The 24,432-nt window shown below is 35.0% G+C and overlaps 1 protein-coding gene across 1 annotated transcript; it reads left to right on the top strand.

Annotated features, from left to right (window-relative positions):
• Window positions 1-128: 128 nt before the first annotated feature.
• mRpS25 (mitochondrial ribosomal protein S25) lies at window positions 129-17,358 on the top strand. Its single transcript, XM_089101029.1, has 4 exons — window positions 129-271; window positions 10,137-10,243; window positions 12,303-12,390; window positions 17,151-17,358. Exons 1-4 carry the CDS (start codon window positions 135-137, stop codon window positions 17,326-17,328), a joined length of 510 nt encoding a protein of 169 aa, XP_088957155.1. The 5' UTR covers window positions 129-134; the 3' UTR covers window positions 17,329-17,358.
• Window positions 17,359-24,432: the final 7,074 nt, after the last annotated feature.

Below are 24,432 nucleotides of genomic sequence, written 5' to 3'. Positions count from 1 at the left end.
GCTATCTGTGAGCCGTTTTGCGCTAAAAAAAACATCGTGTTAATGGGAACCGAGGGATAGAACTACCAATTCGGACGCGAAACCTGAAAATTGAAAAGAAAAGAATACCGAAGCAATACTTTCAAAAATAAAAAATGCCGTTTATGAGAGGAGTTGCTCCAATTAGGAGAACGCTGAGATACCTTCAAAAAGGCGATATAGTTTTAAAAGACAGTGTACATATTGTATCAATAAATTATAATACAGGTGCTGAAAATCATGTTGGCCTAAGGTTTGTAATGTTCAATAAGTTTCAAAAGTTGGCTAATTTTGTTAGTCTATGGATATTGGGTTATATTAACAGATTATTCAGATAGCTACAAAAACAATTTTACCTCTACAGTCAGATTTGCATCCCAAATCCAAATTTATCATTCATTTGCATCACAAATGAACTTTATCCAAACTCTTATATACCCCAATTTGAGTAGCCTAGCCTATATATTTGCACATTAGGGGAGGGGGGGAGGGGCATGGGCTTTTGTAGTTTCTTGTCTAGGGGGGGGGGAGCCATACTTACTCTTCTGAAAAATTTTCTGGATATCCATTGATTAGAAAACACAGTCAAACTTGTTAAACTTTTAGGCTGCTTCTTTTTATCAAATTTATTTGATATAACACAAGGTAGTAATATGTACAGGGTTGCCACAAGGGTTAGTTCCTAAAGTGTTAAAATTGCCCAATTTTGTGTGCTAAGCTGCAATTTTCAGTGCTACAGTAAAAACAAAATTTTCAAGTGTCACAGTATGCTATCAATATCAGAACCAATGTTGGACATTTCTAGGCCTATTTATTTTCAGCTTTTTCAGCCATCTACCTTTTATCAGCTGCTTTTTTAGCCATCTACCTTTTTTGAACTGCTTTTTCAAGCATCTGCTTTTTCAGCCATATCTAGTGTAAATTTGAAGTTTGAGGGGGGTCACCTCCCCCTCCCTCCCTTCTGTACACCCATGTTGGGGGGGGGAGGAGTTAAAACTTACAATCTCTAGTCAGGAATTGCATCCTGAATCCAAATTTAGCATTCATTTGCATCAAAAATGAACTTAAGCCCTAATTTGCAAATATGTACCCTGAATTGATATATTTAGGGGCAAGGGTAAAGATGATTTGCAGTTGAAATGAATGTTATACTTGGATTCAGGATGAAATTCTGATGCTAGTAGTAAGTTTGTTTCTTAGCTATCTGAATTATCCATTAATGTAAACATTACATTTTTATTAATTCTTTTGCTTATCTCTCATCAACTTTTAGTGGTTATGAGAACAATATGAAAAAAAAACAATAAAATCAGTAACTTTTGTACATAACCTAAAGCTATATTCAGCTCAATTAAGGGGGATAGAGCACAGTTACGTTTACATTTTTGTTCTAAAAATAGCCCTAACTAGGGAACCAAATAGTGTATCAATTTTGTATATCTACTCTCCATATAATTCTGGAAATGCCTATAAAATTCTGGGAACTAGTTCCTTTTGGTTCCTTATTGAGCATGAGCACCTTTGAAACAAATATTTGATTTTTCTCATTTTAGTCTGGAAAATATGATTTTTTTTTTTAGGTTAATTTTATTAATTTTTACCTTTTTTAAAAATTCAATTTTGTTCTCAAAAGGAATGTAATTTAGCTTAATTTGGTCATAAAAAAGCAATATGTATTTTTGGGCATTCACACTGTAATACTAAATATAAAATGAAAGAAATATATTCATTTTATTGTAAAATTTATCATTTTGATTGACAAAACATTTTATTGTAAAAAAAAACATTTATTTTAGCAGATTAGAGTAAAAAATAAACTTGGCATTACGTTTTGAGCCAAATGCTATTTTTATCTTAGTTATGCTAGATTGCAGAAAAAAGTAACTAGAGGCTTTTTCTTATGTTCATTTGCTAGCTGTCAGTTTTGTTTAGACAGTAGAAATAGAATTTGCAGTCCTGAATCCCCCATCTATGTTATAAGCCTAAAATCCAGTCTAGTCATTCTGTTCTGCTACATTATACAATTTCTGAATTCTGCAAATTCTCCAAGTTTGTTAAAGAAATCTCCTAACAACAATTTGGATTTGGACTATTTGAATAGTAGAAACATAATTGTTGGGAAAATTACAGTCTTCTTTTGGACTGCAGAAAAAAGCCTTAGATGTCTAACTTTAAGGGGTCAAAATTTATTTTCCAACAGAAGGAATTAAGATATTTGGAAAGAATGGTTGAAAGTTGTATTGACTGGCATCCCTAAATTTACCAAAAATCACACCATCCTGGCAAAATTTCAGTATAGCTGCTTTCAGTTGTTTAATAGATTTTGGTAACTAGGAAAGCTGTTAAACTAAACAAATGAAATCTTAAGGAGAGTATCTACTGGCCAGATAATGATATAGAAGTTTTTTTTGGTATTCTTGTCACAAGATTCCTTTTCTAAACTAGCCATAATAACAACATAATTCCAGTCTCACTCTTTTCAGATAGTCTCTGTTTGATTAAATCCATATTAGCTTTCATTTTAATTACAAACCAGCCCCCTCCTCCTAGCACCTAGATATCATTTTGCTGATATTTTTTTTTTGTAAATTTGTCTCTCACCTCAGAAATCAGATAGATTCCTTGATTTTTTTTTCCCAAAAATTAGTATTATTAAATATAGTTTTTCTGATAAGAGTTTTGTAAGAATACTGATGTTTTTTATCTATTTTAGAAAAAATACCATACAACAATATTATCATATTTTCAGCCTCATGCCTTTACTCCTTCCCTGCTTATAAGGTATGTTAGAGTCTAAGAGTCTTATTAGGGTCTTATGTTGGAAATTAGTTGATCTATGGGAATGAACTTTTGAAAATAAATCCAGACTCTAAATTATGCCCAAGAAAGGTCTTTTAAAGTATAATCTTCACCTTTCCCTCCTCTTAAGGCAGCAGCTCTTTGATGAACATGGAGAAACTTTCTACTAATTGGAGACATTTTGGGACTCTGATCATTTCACATGGGTGCATTACAGGAAGTTATGCTGAAATGTTCTGTTGTTGTCAAAAGTTCTGTAAAAAAGGCCCCCAGCTTATGTGCCTTGTTTGATCTTTCCCTTTTTTTGAATAACCAGACAATTCAAAATTTCTAAAAATTGTGTCCTTTGTTTTCAATTAAATGTATACAACTCAAAAACACCTTGCATAACTATTTTTTTTTATTTTCAGTGAATGCTAGCTTTGCATTTTGTGCAAGCCAGCTACGTTTTATTGTGTCTTTTCTTCATTTGTCTTTTTAGGCCTTTTTCATTATAATAAAGTGTTTATTTTTGAAAGTTTGCATCTTGAAATTTGAAGATAGCTGCATTATAAAACATCTGTCCCATCCCTAGGTCAATGAAAAAGGGATATATAGCTCAGACAATTAAAGAGGCATGGTTTCTTGCATGGAGAGAAAGCTCAGGTAATTGCAACCCCCCCCCCAATACCCAAGAAAATGAAACATTTCATAGCATACAAGGAAAATACTACACTTCTGACAAAAACAGTTTCTAAAACTTTTGCTCCCCAGCCATAGAAAAATATAAGTGGGCTCTGATTAAGGAGAGGCCTCTAGGTGACCTCTTTCATATTTTGATGCAGAAAAAGCAATTATATATTAGGCACATATTCATCTCTTTGTATATGGCAGAGGAGAAGGCATAGATACAAAAAAACTTGCAAAAAATAGATTGTATGAAACAGAGGAAACTATTAGGAAACTTGTAAAAGATATTGAGGCTCAAGGGAGAGGGGAACAGGATCAGAGGGATTCTAGAATTCATGTCTGGTGTAGGCAGCTGACATTTTAGGGGGATGGTCACATTGTTTTCTCTTGGGGAGATAAATTTTTAGACCTAAGTGGCCAAACATGAGAAAGACAAAATAAAAAAAGAAACAAATAGGATAAGGCCAAAAAAAAAGACAAGAAAGAGGTAAAAATTTTGGACCAGTAAGGAACCTTGTTAGTCTTGCTTATGTGTGGAAGGCTTTAATGATGAAATTCTAGTCACTCATTTTGCATAGACTGGCAGGATCAATACAATATGCTAAAGCATAGGAGTGGTGTTATTGATGTTCAAAGTAAAGCTCACCATCTAGTAGTCTATAGAGTTAAGTTAAAGCTGGAATTTAAGAAGGGTAACTAGCTTCTGAATAGCTATGATGTTGGTAGACTCCAGAATTAGAACTTGAGATGAACTTTCAATGAACAGTAGAATATGAAATTGAGGGCTTAGAATTTGACAGCTTAGGAGATTGATGCATTTGCAAATGCATCAATCAAAATTTGCAAAGCAGCAGAAGGCATTACAGAAAGTTAGAAACCCAACTAGGTTTCTAATTAGCAGCCAGGGGCGGATCCAGAATTTTTTTTAGGGGGGGGGGGCAAAATAGGGTGATCCAGTAAAATTGTGTTACCATAGGAGCAAGTTTAATTAATGCAAACTTGCATTAATTAAGTAAATTATACTACTTTCGACTATGTTTGGGGGGCCCCCCCCCTCTGGATCCGCCACTGTTAGCAGCTTGATTATAATAATGATAATAATAATATAATGCAAAAACGTAGGCCAAAGCCTCTTACAAAAGGCTTGCAAGATTAGAATCAGCAGAATTGCTAATTGAGAGGAAGTAGTTAGTCTGAACTTGTCCCAGTTAAAAATAGGAACGCTGTCTCAAAAATGATAAGAAATGTATTTAAAGAGGGGTAGGCACAACATTTTGAGAAGATATTGTAGTATTATGACATCATTATAGACACAAATGACATTTTTTGAGTTTGGAAATGAAGGAAGATTTGTTTTGCAAGGAGGGACTGGGGACAATAATAAAATGATTGAAAAGGAACTAGGCCATGGAGCTGATAATGTGAAAAATGAGTTTCTGAAGTATGGGATTGAAAATTAGAGATAAATTACTAAATATCATGAATATTATTTTTGAAAAAGTGAAAGTATCTAAACAATTTAAGTAAAACTTAAATTGAACGTCCTTATAAGAAACATGATAAGAGTGAGTAGGGTAATTACAGTGACATTAGCATGATTTCTGTAGTATTCAAATTTGGCTACTTAGTATGATGATACTTATTAGATTAAGTGAAGCCACAGATAAAAGTTTTAAGAAAAGAGCAGTGTGGTTTTAGGAAGGGGAGACAAAGTGCCAGTCAAGTTGTCACTATTTTATTGATAACTCAAAACCATCTTTACAACCACACCTCTTAGTCTTTAGTTCTATAGATTATGAATAGGCATTTGATTCAGCTGAGAGAAAAGCTTTAGTGGAAGTTCTACTCTTTTATAGTATACCAGAGAAATAAATGAAAGTAATTAGTGCTATGTAAGAGGATAATGCTGCTATAGGTAAAGACAGAAGTAAGGTTAGTAATTTGTCTAGTGTGGAAGTAGGAGTTATGTAGGGTTGTATCTAGACCCTGGCACCACACCGGCGCATCACTAGTGATTCATCAATAGTGACTATCCCTGCCAAATATTACTTTGCATAGCATAATTCTTCACTACCCTCTTGTTTGTTAATTTTCGACTCTTGTGTTACTTTGCATAGAAACCAGAGATATACAATTGCAAATTTGCAATATACACAGTTTTTCATATGTTGACAAAAGTATTGTCTTTATGAAATGAGATTAAACCATTTTGAATGCAGTTTCCAAATTGCTATAAGATTCTTACATCATTTGTAGTCAAGAATTTTATTTTTAATTTGAACGGAACTTATACACCATACAAAGTTCAGCCGGATTTTGAAATGTATAGCAAAGAGGTTGTTGCGACAGCTGAATCGTAAGTTGGTAGAAATTTGTTTTTTTTTGCTATATTGAAATACATTTGCTTAATGTTTAATACACATATATGGAATACCTGATAGATTAAAGCAAATACAATCTTCTTTCTGAATTTTTTTACCCCCCCCCCCCCGAAAAAAACCTCCCCCCCCCAAAAAAAAATGCTTCAATTGAGACAAATTTAGCTATAGACTATATACAAGGTTGGGGAATTGAGGATTGAAACAGAAGTGACCCCAAAAATATGATTCATAAAAAATTGTATATTATTGCCTATAGGGGGGGGGAATAGGGGGCTATCACTCTTAAATGATAATACCTCAATTTTCTTTTAATTGAAAGCAAGGATCTCAAAAAGATAATTTTTTTTCATTAAAAACGGAGACGGAAGAAAATGATATCAAATTCTCTGGGAAACCATACAAATATTTTGATAGACCCAGGATCCCCATTGGGACTTGTTCATTGTCTTGGGTATTTTTGGGTTTCTCATAGGCTACTGGCCTAACTTGGCTTTTGTGCATGCTCCCTTTTAATTAAATTCCTTGGATCTTATTGGATACCATGGCGAATCTATGACTCAGTTTTCCAGTAATTTGAGGTATATCTGAATAATTTCGACATTTTTGTTGTTTGACCTTTATAATTTTTAGATGATAATGCCTCGAATTTCTTTTTATTAAAAGCAGGGATGCCAAAAAGATAATTTTTTTTTAAATTTAAAGCAGAGATGGTATCCTATCAAAGTGTTATCCAGAAAGGGGGGGGGGGGTTAGGGAATTGTCATATTTAAATGATAATACCTCAAATTTTTTCATTGTAAGCAGGGATGCCAAAAAGTTATTTTTTTTAAATTTACAGCAGAGACGGTATCCCATCAAGGCAGTATCCAAAGGGGGGACGGGTAGGGGCTTTCATTTTTAAATGAAAATACCTCGATTTTTTATTGAAGGCAGTGATGCCAAAAAAGTTATTTATTTTCTTAATTTAAAGAAGAGAGGGTATCCTATCAAGATGGTATTTAGAGGAGGGGAGGGGGGTAGGGGGCAATCTTTTTTAAATGATAATATCTTGAATTTTTCTTAATTGAAAGTAGGGATGCCAAAAAGTTACTTATTTTTTTTATTTAAAGCGGAGACGGAAGAATATGATACCAAATTCCCTGGGGAACCATAGAAATATTTTGATAGACCCAGGGCCCCCATTGTTCATTGTCTTGGGTATTTTTGGATTTCTTACACATCTGAAATTGGAATGAATTTTGTTCCTACTTTTGGATAATAATCATGATAAAACCTAAAAAAAAAACTTTTTTCATTGTCATTGGAGAAATTCCAAATTGTAGCTTTAACTTGATAGTTGTGCCTTTTTATGCAATTGGAAGTTCTTCTAATATAAGGTGTTTACAATCTATTTACAAGTGAGAATTATAATTTTTATTGAAATTTTCTTTTGGTTTTTGTTCATTGTAATTGAAGTGTTTCACCATCATGTATTTTTCAATTTGGTAAATTTACTCCTTTTAGATGCAAATTATAATTTAACTGATATTAGGTATTTATGAATTTCTAATTTGGAATGAATCCCCAAAAGAAAAAAAAATTAATAATATCCAAAAGAGCAGCCAAAAGTAATCCAAAAAATCAGCAGTTCAGCCTACATATTTTTTAATCTTTATTAAAAACCAGTTTTTAATACAAGGAAGGCTTTTCAGGAATCCAAAAGAGCAAAAAAAAAAACAATCAAAATCAAAGTCGCCCATTTCTACTGTTTTAAAGATGACAAAACAGATCTAGGCAAAGAGGATTATGAAAAAATTAAGCTTGCAAGTTCAAACTTCTATTCAAAATTTTACCCAGATAATTGACGAATTTTGTGATATGGTACTTGAAGTGTTATATGTAGTAATGCTCAATGAAAAAAAACTACTAATTTTGATAATTATTTGTTTTAAGAATGCATAGCTAATAGATACTTCAACTATTACGCAAGGCTTCTGAAACACCACAGGCATTTCGTTTCCACCAGATTTCTACTTCTCTTGATGAATAATGAAGAAGACCAGTTTCTAGCCAGCGACTTGTGAAGTTTTGAACTCATGAATAGGCTCGAATCTGTTGTAAATTCAAGCTGGGATTTGAGAAAGCGCATTAATCGCGCCGGTGGCACGCCGCCGACATCTTTCTGGTGGCACTGAAAAATCATCGGCGGCGCATTGCCGCTGCTATTTTTGGCGCCGCCGCCGGCCTTCCCTTATCGGCGCGGCACCAGGGTCTAGTTGTATCTTCTTTTCTTTTCCTGCAATGATTGTATCAAACAAAGGATACTAGAAGATCGGGAGAGGGCCCATCATGCGGCATTACTGTCACTGAAACTGGAAAGCTCAACAGATACTTTTTTGATAATTTTAAGTCAATTGCCTATCTTGTAATTTTTCACTTGATAGCTTTATTGCATCCTTTGGGTCAAAATTTCCATTTTACACCACAAAATGGCAGAACATACTGCTGTACTATAACACAATCTTTCTTTGTTACTTAAACTGGTGAATAGAACTTTCAATTCCGTTTCTAATGTACATCCAGAATTATTCAGGGGACTATGGGGGGGGGGCGGGGCCTAGCACCTACAGAACACAGGAAAGGCTACAGGACAACATGACACAAATGGGAAGGTAAAAATACCCTAGATTTCGATTATGCAGATGATTGGAGGGCCCTAGATTAAAATCTTACTGAAATGATTTGATTTTTAGAGGGTTTAAAAATTCAAAGTGCATAAAAAAGGTTTGAAAATTATTAATAAGAAGAATAGGCTGCTTAAACTAGGAATAAATGAGAGTGACAAAGTGATGTTGGGTAATAAGAAAATCAATCATATATTTTACTGACCTGTGTAGTATTTTGAGTAAAGATGATGGATTCACTGGAGATAGAAAAAGCACAATAGCCAAGACAGGTTGTTTTTTTGTTTTGCAGTTGAAAAAAGTTTGGAAGGATACAAAAATAATTTTACAAGCTAAGATTAGAATTTTGGAAAATATGGTAATGACAGTACTCAAGTATGGCTGTGTAATTTAGGCAATTTGAAAGGCTTGGGAGAAGACTTGTTAATGCTCTAAATAAAACTATAGGCTTTATGGAAAATTTGATTTGATCCTACTTTCTAGGGTTATAGTGAAATATATGGCTAAGATGGCTAGGCCTTGTTTTATGGACAGAGCATGACATTGCCAAAGATTGTGCCCTTTTGCCAACTGTTAGGGGCTGAACAAAAAGTAGGACATCCCCAAAGGGGATGTCTCCTAAAGGTTAGGAAGATGACCTAAGGAAATTGGAACTTTGTAGGAGGGGCTAAAAGGTGAAGCCTCAAATGGATTCCGCTGGAGGAGTATGTGCGTAGCTGTCATGAGTTATTAGTAATAGTAGCAGTAGTAATATACAAATGTTAGCTCTATCTTGAATAATCAGTTATATGATAATAGTATAGAGTAATGAAAGTTATTGCATAGTAACTTCCTCTTAAGCTCACAAAAAAAGAAAATAGTCAAGAAAATACTTACCATATGCGGGAATTTTATAGATCCAATTTCTTTGTTTACTGGCTGAATACGGTAGGACAGGGGTTTCCCATCTCTTCGCTCAAATGATGGCTCTAATTGAGCCACTTGTTAATACTGGAACATAGATTTTGCAAGGATTGAGATAAAATAACATTCTGCATTTTTGTGCACCAACAGTGACTGGACCAAAGTCCAGTTAATAGGCCTTTGCCTTTGGGGATGACATGATGAATGCAGCCACAGGTGTAAGGATCTTCAATTTATGCAAATCACCCGTTATTCATAGATAGATTTTGTACTAAAAATAATACATACAGTTTAATGTTGGCTGTCCAATTGTGTTAAAATTTCAGGGATTGTTTCCTGTGCCTTGAGGACCTGATTTTTTTTTTCGTGAAGGGAAAAGGTCTGAGAGGGCCTGAACATTGGCTAGCAAACTTTTATCTCTGATCGGTCTGAAATTTGCACCCATAAGCCCCATGGCAAAAAAACAAACTAATGTACAAAAAGGATTGCTTTTGTGAAGCAAGGCCTTCAAAATGGAACTAAAAAGCTTTTTCTGATTGGCTTGAAACTTATATGCTTCAGTTCCAAAACATGCCAAAGTGCCAAAAAATTAAGATTACTTAAATTTTGGCTGAACTTAATTCCTATATTCATTTTTTGTATTAAGTTGAAGACAAATTGCTTTTTTCCCTATTTTAATTAAATCATTATCTATGCTTTGCAGAGAATTTGTATTTTGGCATCTATCCCAAGTACAATACAAGAATCCAAGTGTACAAATAGTGACATTCAAGAATATGACTCCAACTCCATTCATCAGATGTTACTTAGGTAAGGGTTGTCTTGGTATTAAGCCAAAGAAAACGATGTCTACTTTTAGGCATACTTAGTATGCAAATCACTTCCTTCGTTTCACTAATTCTATCAGGAATGTTCCATCATCGCCATAAATAACTCCAACTCCATTCATCAGATGTTACCTAGGTAAGGGTTGTATTGGTATTAAGCCAAAGAAAACGATGTCTACTTTTAGGCATACTTAGTATGCAAATCACTTCCTTCGTTTCACTAATTCTATAATGAATGTTCCCTCATCGCCATAAATAATAAGTAGCCTTAATGCAGTTAGGAACAAAACAATGTGATACAGAACTACTTCGTTACACACAATTACTTTGTTCACACATAAATTATTTCAGAATATCTCTCATTATATATTGACCTCCCAAATAATAACTTACAATAATCATAACGCGTCTGCAAACTGATATGGGAGCATACACATTTATTACCCGCGAGGTATAGTTGCATCTGTTGCTCTGCAACTGTGATCCACGGGTCATAGTTGTTGCAACACTCCAAGGGGCCTTGGCACCGGATATAGAGTTTTCACCCAGACCCCTTTCCCCATTCTGTGGATTTTCTAAAATAAGCCATTTTATGTCAATCTTTTGGTGGAAATTTCGAAAGAAAATTCAAACTTTTAAGAGCATTTTTACATTTTTCAATAAACCACAGTTCCAAACTTGAAATTGACCTAAAACTTACTAGGATTGACCCAGAACTTAAAAGGAAAAAGATGACATTTTAATTCGAGTGCTGCAGGCATTTGGAAATTTCATTGGCAGAATTAAAAAAAACTTCTTGCTGATCCTTTGTTTTATAAATTATAATATAGAGACTACTCTGACAACCAGTTTGTGACAATGTTTCGAGAAATATTCATGGAAGGAGGCAACAGAGTCACTAAACAATGACATCATACAAAAAATAAAACAATGACATCATAAAAGCGTCAACTAGTACAGAATGGTTGGGGTTATCGAAAACCTAGTTGCTTAAAGCTGAATAAAAAAAAATGTTGAACCGTTTATGGTTCTTTTGCACTAAGCTGGAGGATCTTTCACACCAGCACAACTTAAGAATTTGCGTTACTTTGTCTTACAGAGCAATACACAAATTTTGTCTGTAACGTAGGCAGTGCCAAGTTGACTTGAGCTCCACTTGAAATTTTACTGTTAGATCAAGGAAATTCCTAAAATAACAGAATGGAATTAAGATAATCAGGAGAACAGAAGAAATTCCTAAATATTGGAGGGAAAGTACTGTCCTTCTCCCCCAATTGACATCACTGAGCCAGTGGGTTTGCCTCTGGTTATCTTAAAGTGGCTTTTGGGCAAATCGTATTCTATGTCATTATATTTTTGACAACTAATCTATGTCTTTAAAGGCCTGCCCTTTCCTGAACTTTAAAAATAAAATTATGAAATTCTGCTCTGTTTAATCAAAGTTTCATTAAAACAGAATATATCTATATCCAGTAAAAAACAGGAGAGGTTAAATGTTCTTTCTAAGATTTCTGGGGGAGGGTGCCGGCTTTTAGTTTTCTTTCATTTATCTGAATATAAAAGCCAAAATTCGTGACTCAAAAAGCCAAGAAAAATAATTGGTTTTCCTGTTGCCCAGAAAAACTGAAATTTCATAAGGTTAAAATGAGGACATGGGACGGTCAGGGTATAGGCTATTTTACTCCAGTTCAAGGGCGACTTTCCATGTCATTACTGGCCGTGCTTTTTTCTTAAATATTACCATATTTAGAGCAGTAGTAAAAATTTTATTTTTTAGTGCATTTGGGGATAAAATACAGATTTTTTAATTTTTGCCTATTATGGACATAGACGGCTGTTATACTCTTTTTTCCGGAAGATAAATTCCATATCCCCCCCCCCCCACACACACCGGATTTTAACGAGCATTATGAGCTCAAAGAAAAATTGCAATTTGAATAGAGCAGCCGTTAAGACTTTTTAAAGAAAGCCTTACACTTCTTTGGTGTCATATTTATTATTTGAACTATTTTACCTCATCTTGTTTTTTTATTATCTTCTAGATAATTACGAAGAAATAATAATGGATGTAGACTCTCAATCAAAAGAAGATATTTATGATAGATTCAAAAGGGTATTAGCAAAACCACAGTGAGTATATATATTCTTATTCATCCACCTATATTTTGGCAAGTTTCCTGATTGTAAGTTTCTGAATCTCTAGAGAAAATCCGTTTATTCTTGTACATAAATGCATTAAAGGTCGTAAAGCCAAATAACAAGCTTGGATAGCGCAGTGGAAGCTCTCGATCTCGGGGTCACGGGCTGGGCTTCATTTTTCCGTAGGTAAGAAGTGAAATATTAATAATACATTCCTTATGACTTTTGAACGAGATATCATGCATTATCATTATTCATAAATGGCCAATCAACCTTGATACTGGACCTCTTATGTTTTCCCCAAGACTTTTGTTCAGGCTATGGTTGTGGAATTGGTTGCTGCAGTTTTGATTCCACACCAGGAAGAATAATATATCTTTGTTTTTTCAATGTATTAGCTCCTGTGCTTTTGGAACTTGTCACCATAATGTCAACCAATCTAGTCTTTTTACCACTTCTAAATTGCAGCACGTTTCTGTGTTATCGACACAGCTTTTACGCCAAAATTTAACTTTACGTTTACAATGCTTCAAAACTGAAAAAGAGCCCCTGAAAAAACTGTCCTTTTAACAGGAGGCCTTAAATGCCCATATTATCACTTTCGTCCTGTTCTGCATGCTCCCTGCCCTGACATTATCTGATCAAGCAGCCTCCTTTTCTTTGAAATATGATCATGAATCATGAGGAAATTTAGAATTGCTGTTCTTTAAAAAAAAAAAAAAAGCCGCATTCGCACAACTGATTGGGGTAGCTGATCCACTGACAGCGCCTGATATCATAGCTTCAACCTCAGATTGATACGTTTATATTTTCAATGGAGTATTTACTGGAAAATATTATTCCAGGCGAATCCTCCGTATCCTATGGAGTCAGAACCCACTAGGCCAGGCAAAAAAAAAAAAAAAAAAAAAAAAAAAAAAAAGTAACTAAAAAGGATGTAATCAAAATAAACAAGTTTACATAAAAGCCGCCTAATAGTATAAAGTACAATCTTTTACTTAACTATAAAAATAATTTATAATAATTGGGGAGTAAAATTCCATTTTACAGCCTAATCACATGCGTAGTTTAAATATATTCCTCCACCAAGTGATACTGAAAGTTGAATCCTCTCTTCATATTGGCAGGAAGTACCGCTCGCGAGAATTTGGCCCTAAAAACTACAAATTTTAGAGTTTCCGGGCCCCTTCCCCAAAGAAAGGAAATCCACTAATTTTCCAAGTTTCCTTGGGAAACTTAATCGTCCCTCCATTTTGTGTGGACTATATAACTTAATGTTTAGAGGCAAATATGGCACTGTGTGGCAATCTGACCCCTAAAACTAGGACGATATTCATATAGCTTTTCAGAAATCCCAAGCCAATTAGCTATCTTCTAATTTTCTGCTAAAGCCGGCCAAAATTTGCACGCTAGGTTTAAAATCCTTTGTGCATCAGGACGGGGGTTCCAATCCTGGTGTTGCTGGTTATTTAGTTTGGAACGGCAGTCGGTGGTGTGATTCTGTATGCTTAGACAGAGTCGAATCAGCTCTAAATGGGTACCTGGAGAAATCTGTGGGAGATAAAGAGGAAGGGTGTTCTAAAGCAAAGGGTGGCTGTCCCCCAACACCCCATTGCACTTTCTGGCCGAATTCATTTCTGGCCGATCAGCATTGCGAGTGGGAACTGTGAAGTTCAAAGATTCATTTATCTTTAGTTTTCGTTGCGATGTTACTGAAGGAAAAACAACACTAAAGTGGATATAAACATTGTTTTTTGGAGTATTTTAATGAAGGGAAGAGATATCAGGGAATTGAAAAATAGGTATTCAAAGAAGTGGAATGTAGGTTGTAAGACCAGGAAACCCAGACATGAGAAAGATATAAACGTCAGATTCCCTTGAGGTTTCTTGCACCAGATATGGTGAAAATAAATTTATTTTGATAAGTTTTAGAAATTAAATTCCCTATTTTGTCAGATTAATTCAATTTTCAGGCAGTATAAAGTCTCCCTATCGATCATTTACATTAAACAATTTTTGGGATAATTCAAGGTTCTTGTCTCGTTCTTATTTTGTCAGAGGTTTTGTCATGGTAATGAAGCTGAAAAAGAATTGTGGGCCCTAAGAGCTCTTGCTTAGAAGGAATTCCAAAAAGAACTGATACCAATTTAGTTTTCGAAACTTTTAAAAAACAAACCAAAAAGGTTCTAAAAATAGAAAAAACGCCGATCAATTTACGCACCGCCGATCCCTTTGTGGCGTGCTGCTGAATTTTATGTCGACGTGGCTTCGGAGACTAACAGAAAGCTTTTTGACCACGATTTTTCAGTCCCTTTTAAGGACTGAAAAAATCATATCCCAAATCATGACCCAAAAATCATACACAATAAGCTCATTCCACCTTGCTGAAAAAAAAAAAAATGAAGAATGTAACTAGTATACTTTCTTACCTTTCTATCTTAAAAAGTTTTGATGCAATTTCTATGTACACTTTTCGCAACCCACAAAAATGTGAACAAAACTTTAGAAAGAAAATTGGGGGATAATTTGATTTGTCTAGTTATAAAGTTCTAGAAATTGACACTACATCTTATTGGACTCTGCAACAAATCTTTCTCGTATTTTAGGTTTAAAGACAAATTTTTTCTTCATTTATAGGTTTACCAGTATTAACAATTTTATTTTCTTATTTAGTAAGTTTCCATCTAGATTTCGTCAGATTCCACTTTGAATAGTTTTCCAATGAAATATTCTTCCAGGACCCATTTTGGGATATTTCGTTTATTTGGGGCCATTAGCATGTTACTTGGAAAAAGTTTTTAATTGATACTAACCGACAGTTTACGTTGGAGGTTCCAGATTAGGATAAGCTTCCTCTCTTGGATGTCCAAATTCGAAAAAGGGCTCCAACTTTGAATTTTCTTTATATAAGAAACTGAATAAATATGATCGCTGTTTTCATTTCTCTTCAAACCACCCCCTTCTGTGAAAAGAGACATAACCATTTCTTTCGTTTATAATATAGTTTTTATCATAGAAAAAGGCAAAAAAGACAGTAATGAACTCATGCCCCATTGCTCAGTCAATCTCGCTAAGGAAAAGAAAAATTTTTCGGAAACATAGATCTTTCGGTCTTCTACAAAAACGAATTTAAGGTTGAACGTCTTTTCGATTTCAGGAAAGACGGAGCAGATCGTATTCTTGGTTGTAGCGTATATACAGTCCCGTGTTCCTGTGAGGAATTTCACATGGGCAGAACCCATCAATAGTTGGGAAAAACGCTTCATTAACACAAACCTTCAATAGACAAATCTAGAAAGTCTAAAAGTAAAAATGATGATTTTAATTCTGCTTTGGCTCTCCGTGCTTTTGAATACCCCAATAATTTAGTTTTTCTTGATGAGACAACCTTAGACAACAGTAAATGGTTTACATAAAGAAAAAAGAAATACATGCATAAAGACTTAACTATAAACAGAGATCCTGAAGATATCTTTATAAAATCTATTTATTATAGTCCAATAAAATTAGACTCATAGGAATTCCTTTTCATTTAGAAAAAGATTGGTTGTTTTAACACAAATAGAATCAATAGACAGGCTGAATCTGGTGCCCATAGATATAATTCATGGATAGAATGGTTGATTCAATCGTCTTTTGATTTTCAGACACTTTTTTGCGTTTGTTTATGTTACTAAGGTAATTTTTTTCTTTATAAAATTTTCTTTAGCATTGAAGATGACTTAATGGTGGCCTTTGCCGAAATATCTGCTTGGTTACCACTACTCACTGGCTAAAAATTATTGTTGTTTCCTTCATTTTTCTTTTCGTGCCCTTGGTATTTCTGGCTGGTACTACTACTACTCCTTAGTACTATCTGTTGGTATATTGGAACACGGCTCATTTTCCAAGGAGATATTTCAGGAAATTTACTGAAATATATACTGTTGATCTTTTAGTTGGGTAGAGTTACAGAACTATGTCAAGGATAAAATGGAAACTTTCCATATATTTTCTGCATAGCCAAAGGTGTCTTCTAAACGCGATGGAGATGGCCGTATTGCTGTACTTTTGTATTAGTTCGTTACAATTAGTCTGTTCAAATCATTCAGCTCTAGTAGGTAGCATCAGACAATTCTCAGTGGCAAGTTTTGAGCTCTTTTTTTATTTACTTTCAAAGCCTTTTCACAGGGCCTTGATGCTATGATCTTGCATTCAATTTTACAGTTCTTTTAGACGGTTTGAAAAGCTGGAAAAAAGTTTTCAAAAAAAATATTACATAATGAATGTGTTGATGTTGAAGGCAATAAAAATATATATATATATATATATATATATATATATATATATATATATATATATATATATATATATATATTTTATCTGATGATTGTATTGATTCTTTATTTATGAATTGTGTTTTTAGATGAAACGCCCTAGAAGACATAATGCGATTTTGTTTTTTCTCAACACAAAATTTAACAAAAAAATGGTTAGTGTGCTTCATAAAACTTAGTGACATTGTCATCCCTGTCATGGTTGCAATAGATTTATGATAGATTTATTTATGTCAAAACATTATTTTTAACCAATTATAGATATTTAAAGGGTACTATACATACAGTGTATCAATTTGGTTCCCTTATGTGTTTTTATTTTTTATCTTTTTTGTCTTAGGTATAGTCCATTTTTAAAAAGTACAAGTTTGATGATCAGGCATCAAATCCAATAAATCGTGCGTATAACTTCAATACCAAGCAATTCTTTTTCAGAGCTCAGCTTCAACTGGAAGCCAAGTCCTCAGAAGATAATCCTGCCAACTTTGGAGCCACCTGCTCAAAGCACTGTATGTGTGAAGTCCCTGGACAAGTCCCATGCCCTTCAGTAGTGCCATTGCCAAAGACAATGCGTGGAAAATATGTATTTAACCCAGATCTGTTAAACGAGTAATTTATTAAACGTAAAAATTTCTCTGAATAACCAGATTTCTACACAATTGTAGGAAGAATGTCAAATCCATCTAATTCTCTTGTTAACTGAATACCAACCAAGGTGCTAAATATTCCAGTGATTTCACAATAGACCTGAAAATAAAAACATTTTATGAACGATTCCTTTATAGAACATTTTAATAAAGTTGTATAACTTAAAACAAAAGCAGATTCTAAGTTAACCTTTTAGTAGGCTATGCATAGGTGCACTCAAATCCAAAACTTAGGAGGGACAAGCGATTTTTCATGTGGAACAGGGAAAAATCCACTGCAAACAAAGTGCATCATTCCTGGGTCAGTGTCCTTTGGACCAGTCTTGGGATGGGGGTTTCTCAACTCTCAAAAAAGAATACAAGCATTAACAATGGAATTCTAAAAAAGAGAGAGAATTTACCCATTGTACTAAAAACTTTGATTGGGTCAAGAATCTGTCATGCTAAGAAAAATTTATGGATAGTCTAGATGTATCAGGAGCCCAGGGTCCTTTTTACATTTTATTAAACTAATGGTATGCTCTAATTGAATTGAAAAAAAAAGAGTTACACGGGCAGATTTTATAGCAAATGAGCATCTGGAATTTGGTAAAAGTAAATGTAGATCATAGAGGCTGTCCACAAGAATATGAGGATGCAGTTCCAAGATATCATCAGAAACACCTGCTGTTCCTTTGTATAAGAAAGATGACAAATCCTTATGCATTAGTTGCAAAGGACTAAGTTCTGGCCTCAAAAGTCAGCAACCTATTGAATTAATTAGTTGTAACAAGAACTTGTGATGCTGCTGACATGGTGTGAAGACAAACAATGGTGTAAACTTATACAGATTTACAGGTACCTTTAATTATTAGTTTCAAACAGTTTGTGGTAATGAACTGTAGTAAGGAGCAACATGGCTCAATAGTAATCAAATCTAAAAACGGAATATTTTTTATCAATCATGAGAGCATGAGAAAATTTCCCTTATTTTCGAAAAAAGGGGGATAAACCCCCCAAAAGTTAAGGAATCTTAACGAAAATCACACCACAAGATTCAGCGTATAAAAGAACCATATTAACCATATGGTTTCAAGCTTCTATCTAAAAAAATGGTGAATCTTGTATTTTGTGGATCATGGATGCATGTTTGTTTTTTTCCCCAGGGGTGGTTGTATTGAACCAATGATCCTAGAAGATATGCAGAGGGCTCATTCAAACGGAAAACAAAAGTTCTAGTGTTTTTTTTATAATTAACCAATAAGATTGGGGGCAGCTAGCCCCCCTCCTCCAAAGTCATCTACCAAAACTTCGAGATAACCATTTTTCAGCATAGTTCAAACGTCCAATAACTATGCTTTTGGTGATGATATAACCCTTGATTGTCCCTGGGGAAAGGGCTTTAAGTTACGCAATTATGGTGATATAAGGGGAATCGTATCGAACCAATGGTCCTAGAAGATCGGCAAATGGCTCATTCGAACGAAAATTTAAAGTTATAGTGCCCTGTTTAAGTGACCAAAAAGAGGGGGCAGATAGCACTTCTCCCTCAAAGTCATCCAACCAAAATTTTGAGATAGGCATTTTTTTCAGCATAGTTCAAAGGTCCAATAACTATGCCTTTAATGGTGATATGACCCTCCATAGCCCCTGGGGAAAGGGCTGTAAGCTACACAATTATGGTTATATAAGGGGAATCGTATCAAACCAACGGTCCTAGAACATCGGCAGAGAGCTCATTTGAAAGTAAATTAAAAGTTCTAGTGGCCTTTTGTCACCTAGAATGTAGGAGGGCAGTTAGCCATCCCCCAGAGTCGTTTAATCAAAATTTTGAGATAGCCATTTTGTTCAGAATAGCTGTTTGATCCAATAAATATGCCTTTGGGGATAACATGACTCCCACAGCCCCTGGGGGAAGGGCTGTAAGTTAAATTTGCCGATATTGTCGGCAAATTTGCCGTGTTCACCTATAGTAGTTCAAAAACCTGACAATCTCTAAAAAAAAAAAATTCTCAGAAAAAATGAACAGTTATGACTCGAATTTTGTCATAAAATAATACACTGGAGGTGGTGGTACTTCCGGGACAAAATTTCCAATAAGGGGGATTTCCAACATGATTTGAAAATGTCCAATAGACATTTTTGGGAAAAGAAATTTCCCTAGAGGATTTAAGCAAGGATGGAATTGTACGGGGAGTACTCTCTGGGTGGGTGGTTGAGGGTTTATTTTACGTGAGAAGAGCTTTTCTTTGAAGAATTTTCTATGGGGAAGGAATTCCATGGAGGGAAGCTTGATTTCCCAGCATTATTTGAAAAAGATCAGAAATTAAATAAAACAACACAAGTTTTTTCAATTGGAATTAAGAGCAAGATTAAAACTTAAAACGAACAGAAATTATTTCGTATATTAGGGGGTAAGGGGATTGCCCCCTCCTCAATACCTCACTCTTTTCTTTAAAGTTTGACTTTCTGTCTCGAATCTTTAGGAAAGACTCTTGAAACACAAGGGCTGTTTAATTAAAATAAGAAGCTGTAAAAAGTACTGAAAAACTTTAGCGTGTAGAGCAAGGTATTGAGGAAGGGGACAATGCCCCTAATATAAAAAATAATAAATATACATAGGCCAGGCTAGCAACATTAGTTATTAGGCCTATTACCTTTGATAAGAAAATTAAGCTGGGATTCAAATATTATATTTCTTTAATTTGTATCTAATTTATGTCCTATAAATAACAAGGCGTACGCTATTGTCTGTAATAAGTTATCCCCTTTAAAATAGTCCCAATTAAAAATACATAAAAATCACTATAGCACAAAATTACTACAAAAAATTATATAGAGATCAAGAGAGGGCTCATTTAAAGGGAAATTAAAAAATCAAGTGCCCTCTTTAAGTAACCAAAAAGATTATCGAGGGTGACTAGCCCCCTTTGCATGTCCTTTTTTCCCCAAAGTCGTCCGATCAAAATTTTGAAACGACCATTTTGTTCAGCATAATTAAAAGGTCTAAACAACTGTGGACCTCTCAGGAATTACCGGGATGACATAACCTCCCACAGCCCCCGGGGAAAAGGCTTTAAGTTATGAAATTTGCCCATTGTTTACAAATAGTATTTGTTATTGGGGAGTATACAGTAATTTTTCAAGGGGGGGGGGGGGTTTCCGTGGCGAGGGAAGATTCCAGGGGTGAACTAAAATTTTACACAGGGAAATTTGCCAGAATTCCTGTACAAAATTCTTTTTATTTGTCTAACCTTTTCTGGGTGACTCAATTTTACGTGTGTAGGTGATACACTGGAATTGTCTAAGGAAAATTTTCAGTCTGGGGGAATTTCCAGGAAAAATTTTCCACAGAGGTGGGAGTTTTGGCATGATTTGAAAAATTATCAGAAATTAAATAAAGAACAAGTGTTTTTTTTTTTTCAAATGAAAAAGGCTAAGGATAATTTTCCAGGTTGCATTGTCTGGGGGATTTACGCGGGAGAAACTTAACATAGAAAAGAAAATATTCCGGAAGAGGAAATTTTCCTCGGGGTGGGGGGTAATTTTATATAAAGGGGGAGGGTGAATTTCCCAGTATTATTTAAAAATCAGACAGAAATTAATTTTTTTTCAACAAGCTTTTTCAGCTGAAAGTATAGAGCAACATTGAACTGAGAGCAAACAGAAATTGTTTGGTATTTAAGGGGGGCTGCCCTCTCCTAAATACCTTGCTCTTTACATTAAAGTTTGACTTTTTGACCTAATTCTTGAAAAAAACACTCCTGAAACACAAGGACCACTAAATTAGAACAAGAAGCATTTTTAAAGTATTTAAAAACTTTAGCATGAAGAGTAAGGGATTAAGGAGGAAGCAGCCCCCCTCATACATAGAATAATTTAACATGAGTAGAGCTCAAAATTCCTACGCCTTCCCAAGGCCAGAACATAATTTGCACTTTACTGAAAAAAATACAAATGAGTGTGCGTTGTCAGTTTAATATACATATGCGGATATTTATTCCTTAAAATTTCATTAATATTTGATTTAATAAAGTTGTAAATGTTAAAACATTAAATTTTTTCAGTAAAGTGCAAGTTATGTTCTGGCCAACTCTCAAAACGAGCAGAAATTAATATGAGTAGGGTTCTAACCCCCATGCTTTCTAAAAATCAGAATATAATTTGTACTTTACTAAAAACGATTCATATGAATCTACTGAAAGAATCCGCGTTGTCAGTTCTATATACGTATGCTGATATTTATTCCTTAAAATCTTAATTAATTTTCGATTTCTTAAAGTTTAAAAAGTGAAAAAATTTAAAAGATTTTTTTTCAGTAAAGTACAAATTATATTCTGGCTTTCAGAAAGCATGGGGTTTAGAATCGTACTCTAAACCCCATGCTTACTCACATTATGTCCATCGTACTCATATTAATTTCTGCTCGTTTTGAGTTTGACTCTGTTATTCATTTTATTTTCTGTTTGTTTTGGGTTTCATTTATTTATAGATACTGATTTGCAGTAGTTATATGCTTGGTAGATTATTTGATTCTATTGTGTTCATTTTTGGTTTAATAGAGCCCCTTACTTTTTTTGGAATAACATATTTTATGGAAAAAGTTTTTTGAATTAATTTCTGTTCGTTTAATATTGACATAGTCTTTTTCAAAGAGAAAAACTGAGCCTCTTCTAAAGTTAAACAAATATCCCTTCCATAAAATCCTTAAATACCCCATGGGCAAAACTTATAACCCTTGCCCCTTATCTCTGGGGTTTGTTCCAACCCCAAAAGCCTTGTTATATAATATTTAGACTATTTTGAATAGAATGGCTATCTCAAAATTTCTATTAGATGCATTTCGGGACAATCCGACGTGTGTGTGTGTGTTGGAGGGGTGGGGGGGGTTAGCTGCCCTCCAATCACTTTGACTCTGAAAAAGAGCACTAGAGTGTATGATTACAAATCCAATGAGCCCCCTCCGAAGTTTATATGACCACGCTTCTATAAAACCCTTATATGTCCCCAGGGCATAACTTATAACCTTTGCCCTGAGGGCTGGGGGATTTGTTATCCTCAAAGACATAATTTTCAGACCATGGCAAAATGGCTATCTCAAAATTTTGATTGGAAGTGTTTGGGGAAATGATGGGAAGTTGGGGGGGGGGCATTTGCCCTCTGATCACTTTCGACTAATAAAAAGGCACTAGTCCTCTCAATTTCGAATCGATGAGCCCTTTTTGAAGCTTCTACGACAAAACTTTCTACAAAAACCTTTTATGCCCCAAGGGCATAACTTACAACCCTTGTCCTGAAGGCTATGGGGGGAGGATTGTCATCCTCAAAGACATAATTTCCAGACCTTTCAATTACGTAGAATAACATGGCCATATCAAAACGTTTGGGGAAATGATGGGCGTGGGGGGGGGGTGATTCTCCCTCCGATTACTTTCCATATTTAAAAAGGGAAAGACCCCTCTCAATTTCTAATCGAAAGAGCGCTTTTTGAAATTTTTACGACAACGTTTTCTATAAAAACATTATATGCCCATAGGGCATAACTTACAACCTTAGCCCTGAGGGCAGTGGGAAGATGTCATACTCAAAAACATAATTTCCGGACCCTTTAACTACGTTCAACAAAATGGCTATATCAAAATGTTGATCGGAAGTGTTTGGGGAAATGATGGGCGTGGGGGGCATTCGCCCTCCGATCACTTTTGACTATCAGTAAGGGCGGTAGCCCAATTCCCAATTGAATGAGCCCCTTTTAAAGTTTCTACGACAAAGCTTTCTATAAAACCTTATATGCCCCCATGGAATAACTTACAACCTTTGCCCTGGGGGCTGTGGGGGGTTTGTCATCCTCACAGATATAATTTCCGGACCTTTTAACTACGTTGAACAAAATGGATATCTCAAAAGTATGATTGAATGTGTTCGGAGAAATGGTGGGCGTGAGAGGGGGGTTAATTGTCCTCCACCATCTTTCGACTATTAAAAGGGACATTAGCTCTTTTAATTTCAAACCAAGCGAGCTCTTTTTGAAGTTTCTACGACAATACTTTCTATAAAAACCATATATAGCCCCAGGGCATAACTAACAACCCTTACCCTGAGGGTTGTGGGGGGGGGGGGTCGTCGTCCTCAAAGATCTAATTTCTAGAACTTTGAACTACGTTGAACAAAATGATTATATAAAAATTTTGATTGGATGAGTTTGGAGAAATGGTGGGCGTGAGAGGGGGGGGGGTTATCTTTTCTTACTCTAGGAAAATGAACTAGAACTTTTAACTTGCATTCAAATGAGCCCTCTCTGAAGTTTATACGAGCATCCGCTCCAAAGAACCATATACAGCCCTAAGGGCATAGCTTGCAATACCAGCCCCCAGGCCCTTGGGGGTTGTGTTGACACCGGAGTTTCTGTTATCCGACCTTTGAACTATTTTTTAAAAATGTTTATCTCAAAATTTGTATTGGATGGGTTAGGGGAAAAAAAGGGTGTGGGGGGGGGCTAGTTGCCCACCGATCTTTTTTGGCTCTTAAGAATTAAAATAGAACTTTCAATTTCCAATCAAATGAGCCCTCTCTAAAGTTTATACAAGCATCCCTTTCATAAGAATCATTTACGCCCCCAGGACAACACTTATAACGCCTACCCCCTGGGCCCTGGGAGGTTGTGTTCACACCGGAGTTTTTGTTATCTAATTTTTGAACAATTTTCAAAAAAATGGCTATCTCAAAATTTGTAACAGGTGGGTTTGGGGAAAAAGGGCGTAGGGGGGGGGGCTAGTTGCCCTTAAATCTCTTGACTCTTAAAAAGTGAACTAGAACTTTCAATTTCCAATCAAATGAGCCTCTATGAAGTTTATGCGAGCATCTCTTTCATAACAACCATACTTGTCTTCAGGGTATATCTTACAACGTCTTCCCACGGGCCCTAGGGGGTTGTGTCGACAACAAAGTTTTTTTGTTATCTGACCTTAGAACTATTTTTAACAAAATATCTATCTCAAAATTTTCATAAGATGGGCTTGGAAAAAGAAGGCGTGGGAGGGGGGTGGATAGTTGCCCTCTGATCTCTTTTGACTCTTAAACAATGAGCTAGG

The sequence above is a fragment of the Artemia sp. Qi Xiang Cuo genome, chromosome 15 (assembly GCF_049724085.1).
Source record: "Artemia sp. Qi Xiang Cuo chromosome 15, ASM4972408v1, whole genome shotgun sequence".
Lineage (NCBI taxonomy): Eukaryota > Metazoa > Arthropoda > Branchiopoda > Anostraca > Artemiidae > Artemia > Artemia sp. Qi Xiang Cuo.
Note: the sequence above shows the minus strand (reverse complement) of the source record. Positions and strands in the feature narration are given on the sequence as shown.

What these genes read in the sequence shown, in the direction of transcription:
- mRpS25 (XM_089101029.1), top strand. Translation starts at nt 135, where the DNA reads ATGCCGTTTATGAGAGGAGTTGCTCCAATTAGGAGAACGCTGAGATAC. An exon ending in ATTCATCAGATGTTACTTAG is followed by an intron (nt 10,244 to 12,302) that starts GTAAGGGTTGTC and finishes ATTATCTTCTAG; the next exon opens with ATAATTACGAAGAAATAATA. An exon ending in AGGGTATTAGCAAAACCACA is followed by an intron (nt 12,391 to 17,150) that starts GTGAGTATATAT and finishes ATTCTTTTTCAG; the next exon opens with AGCTCAGCTTCAACTGGAAG.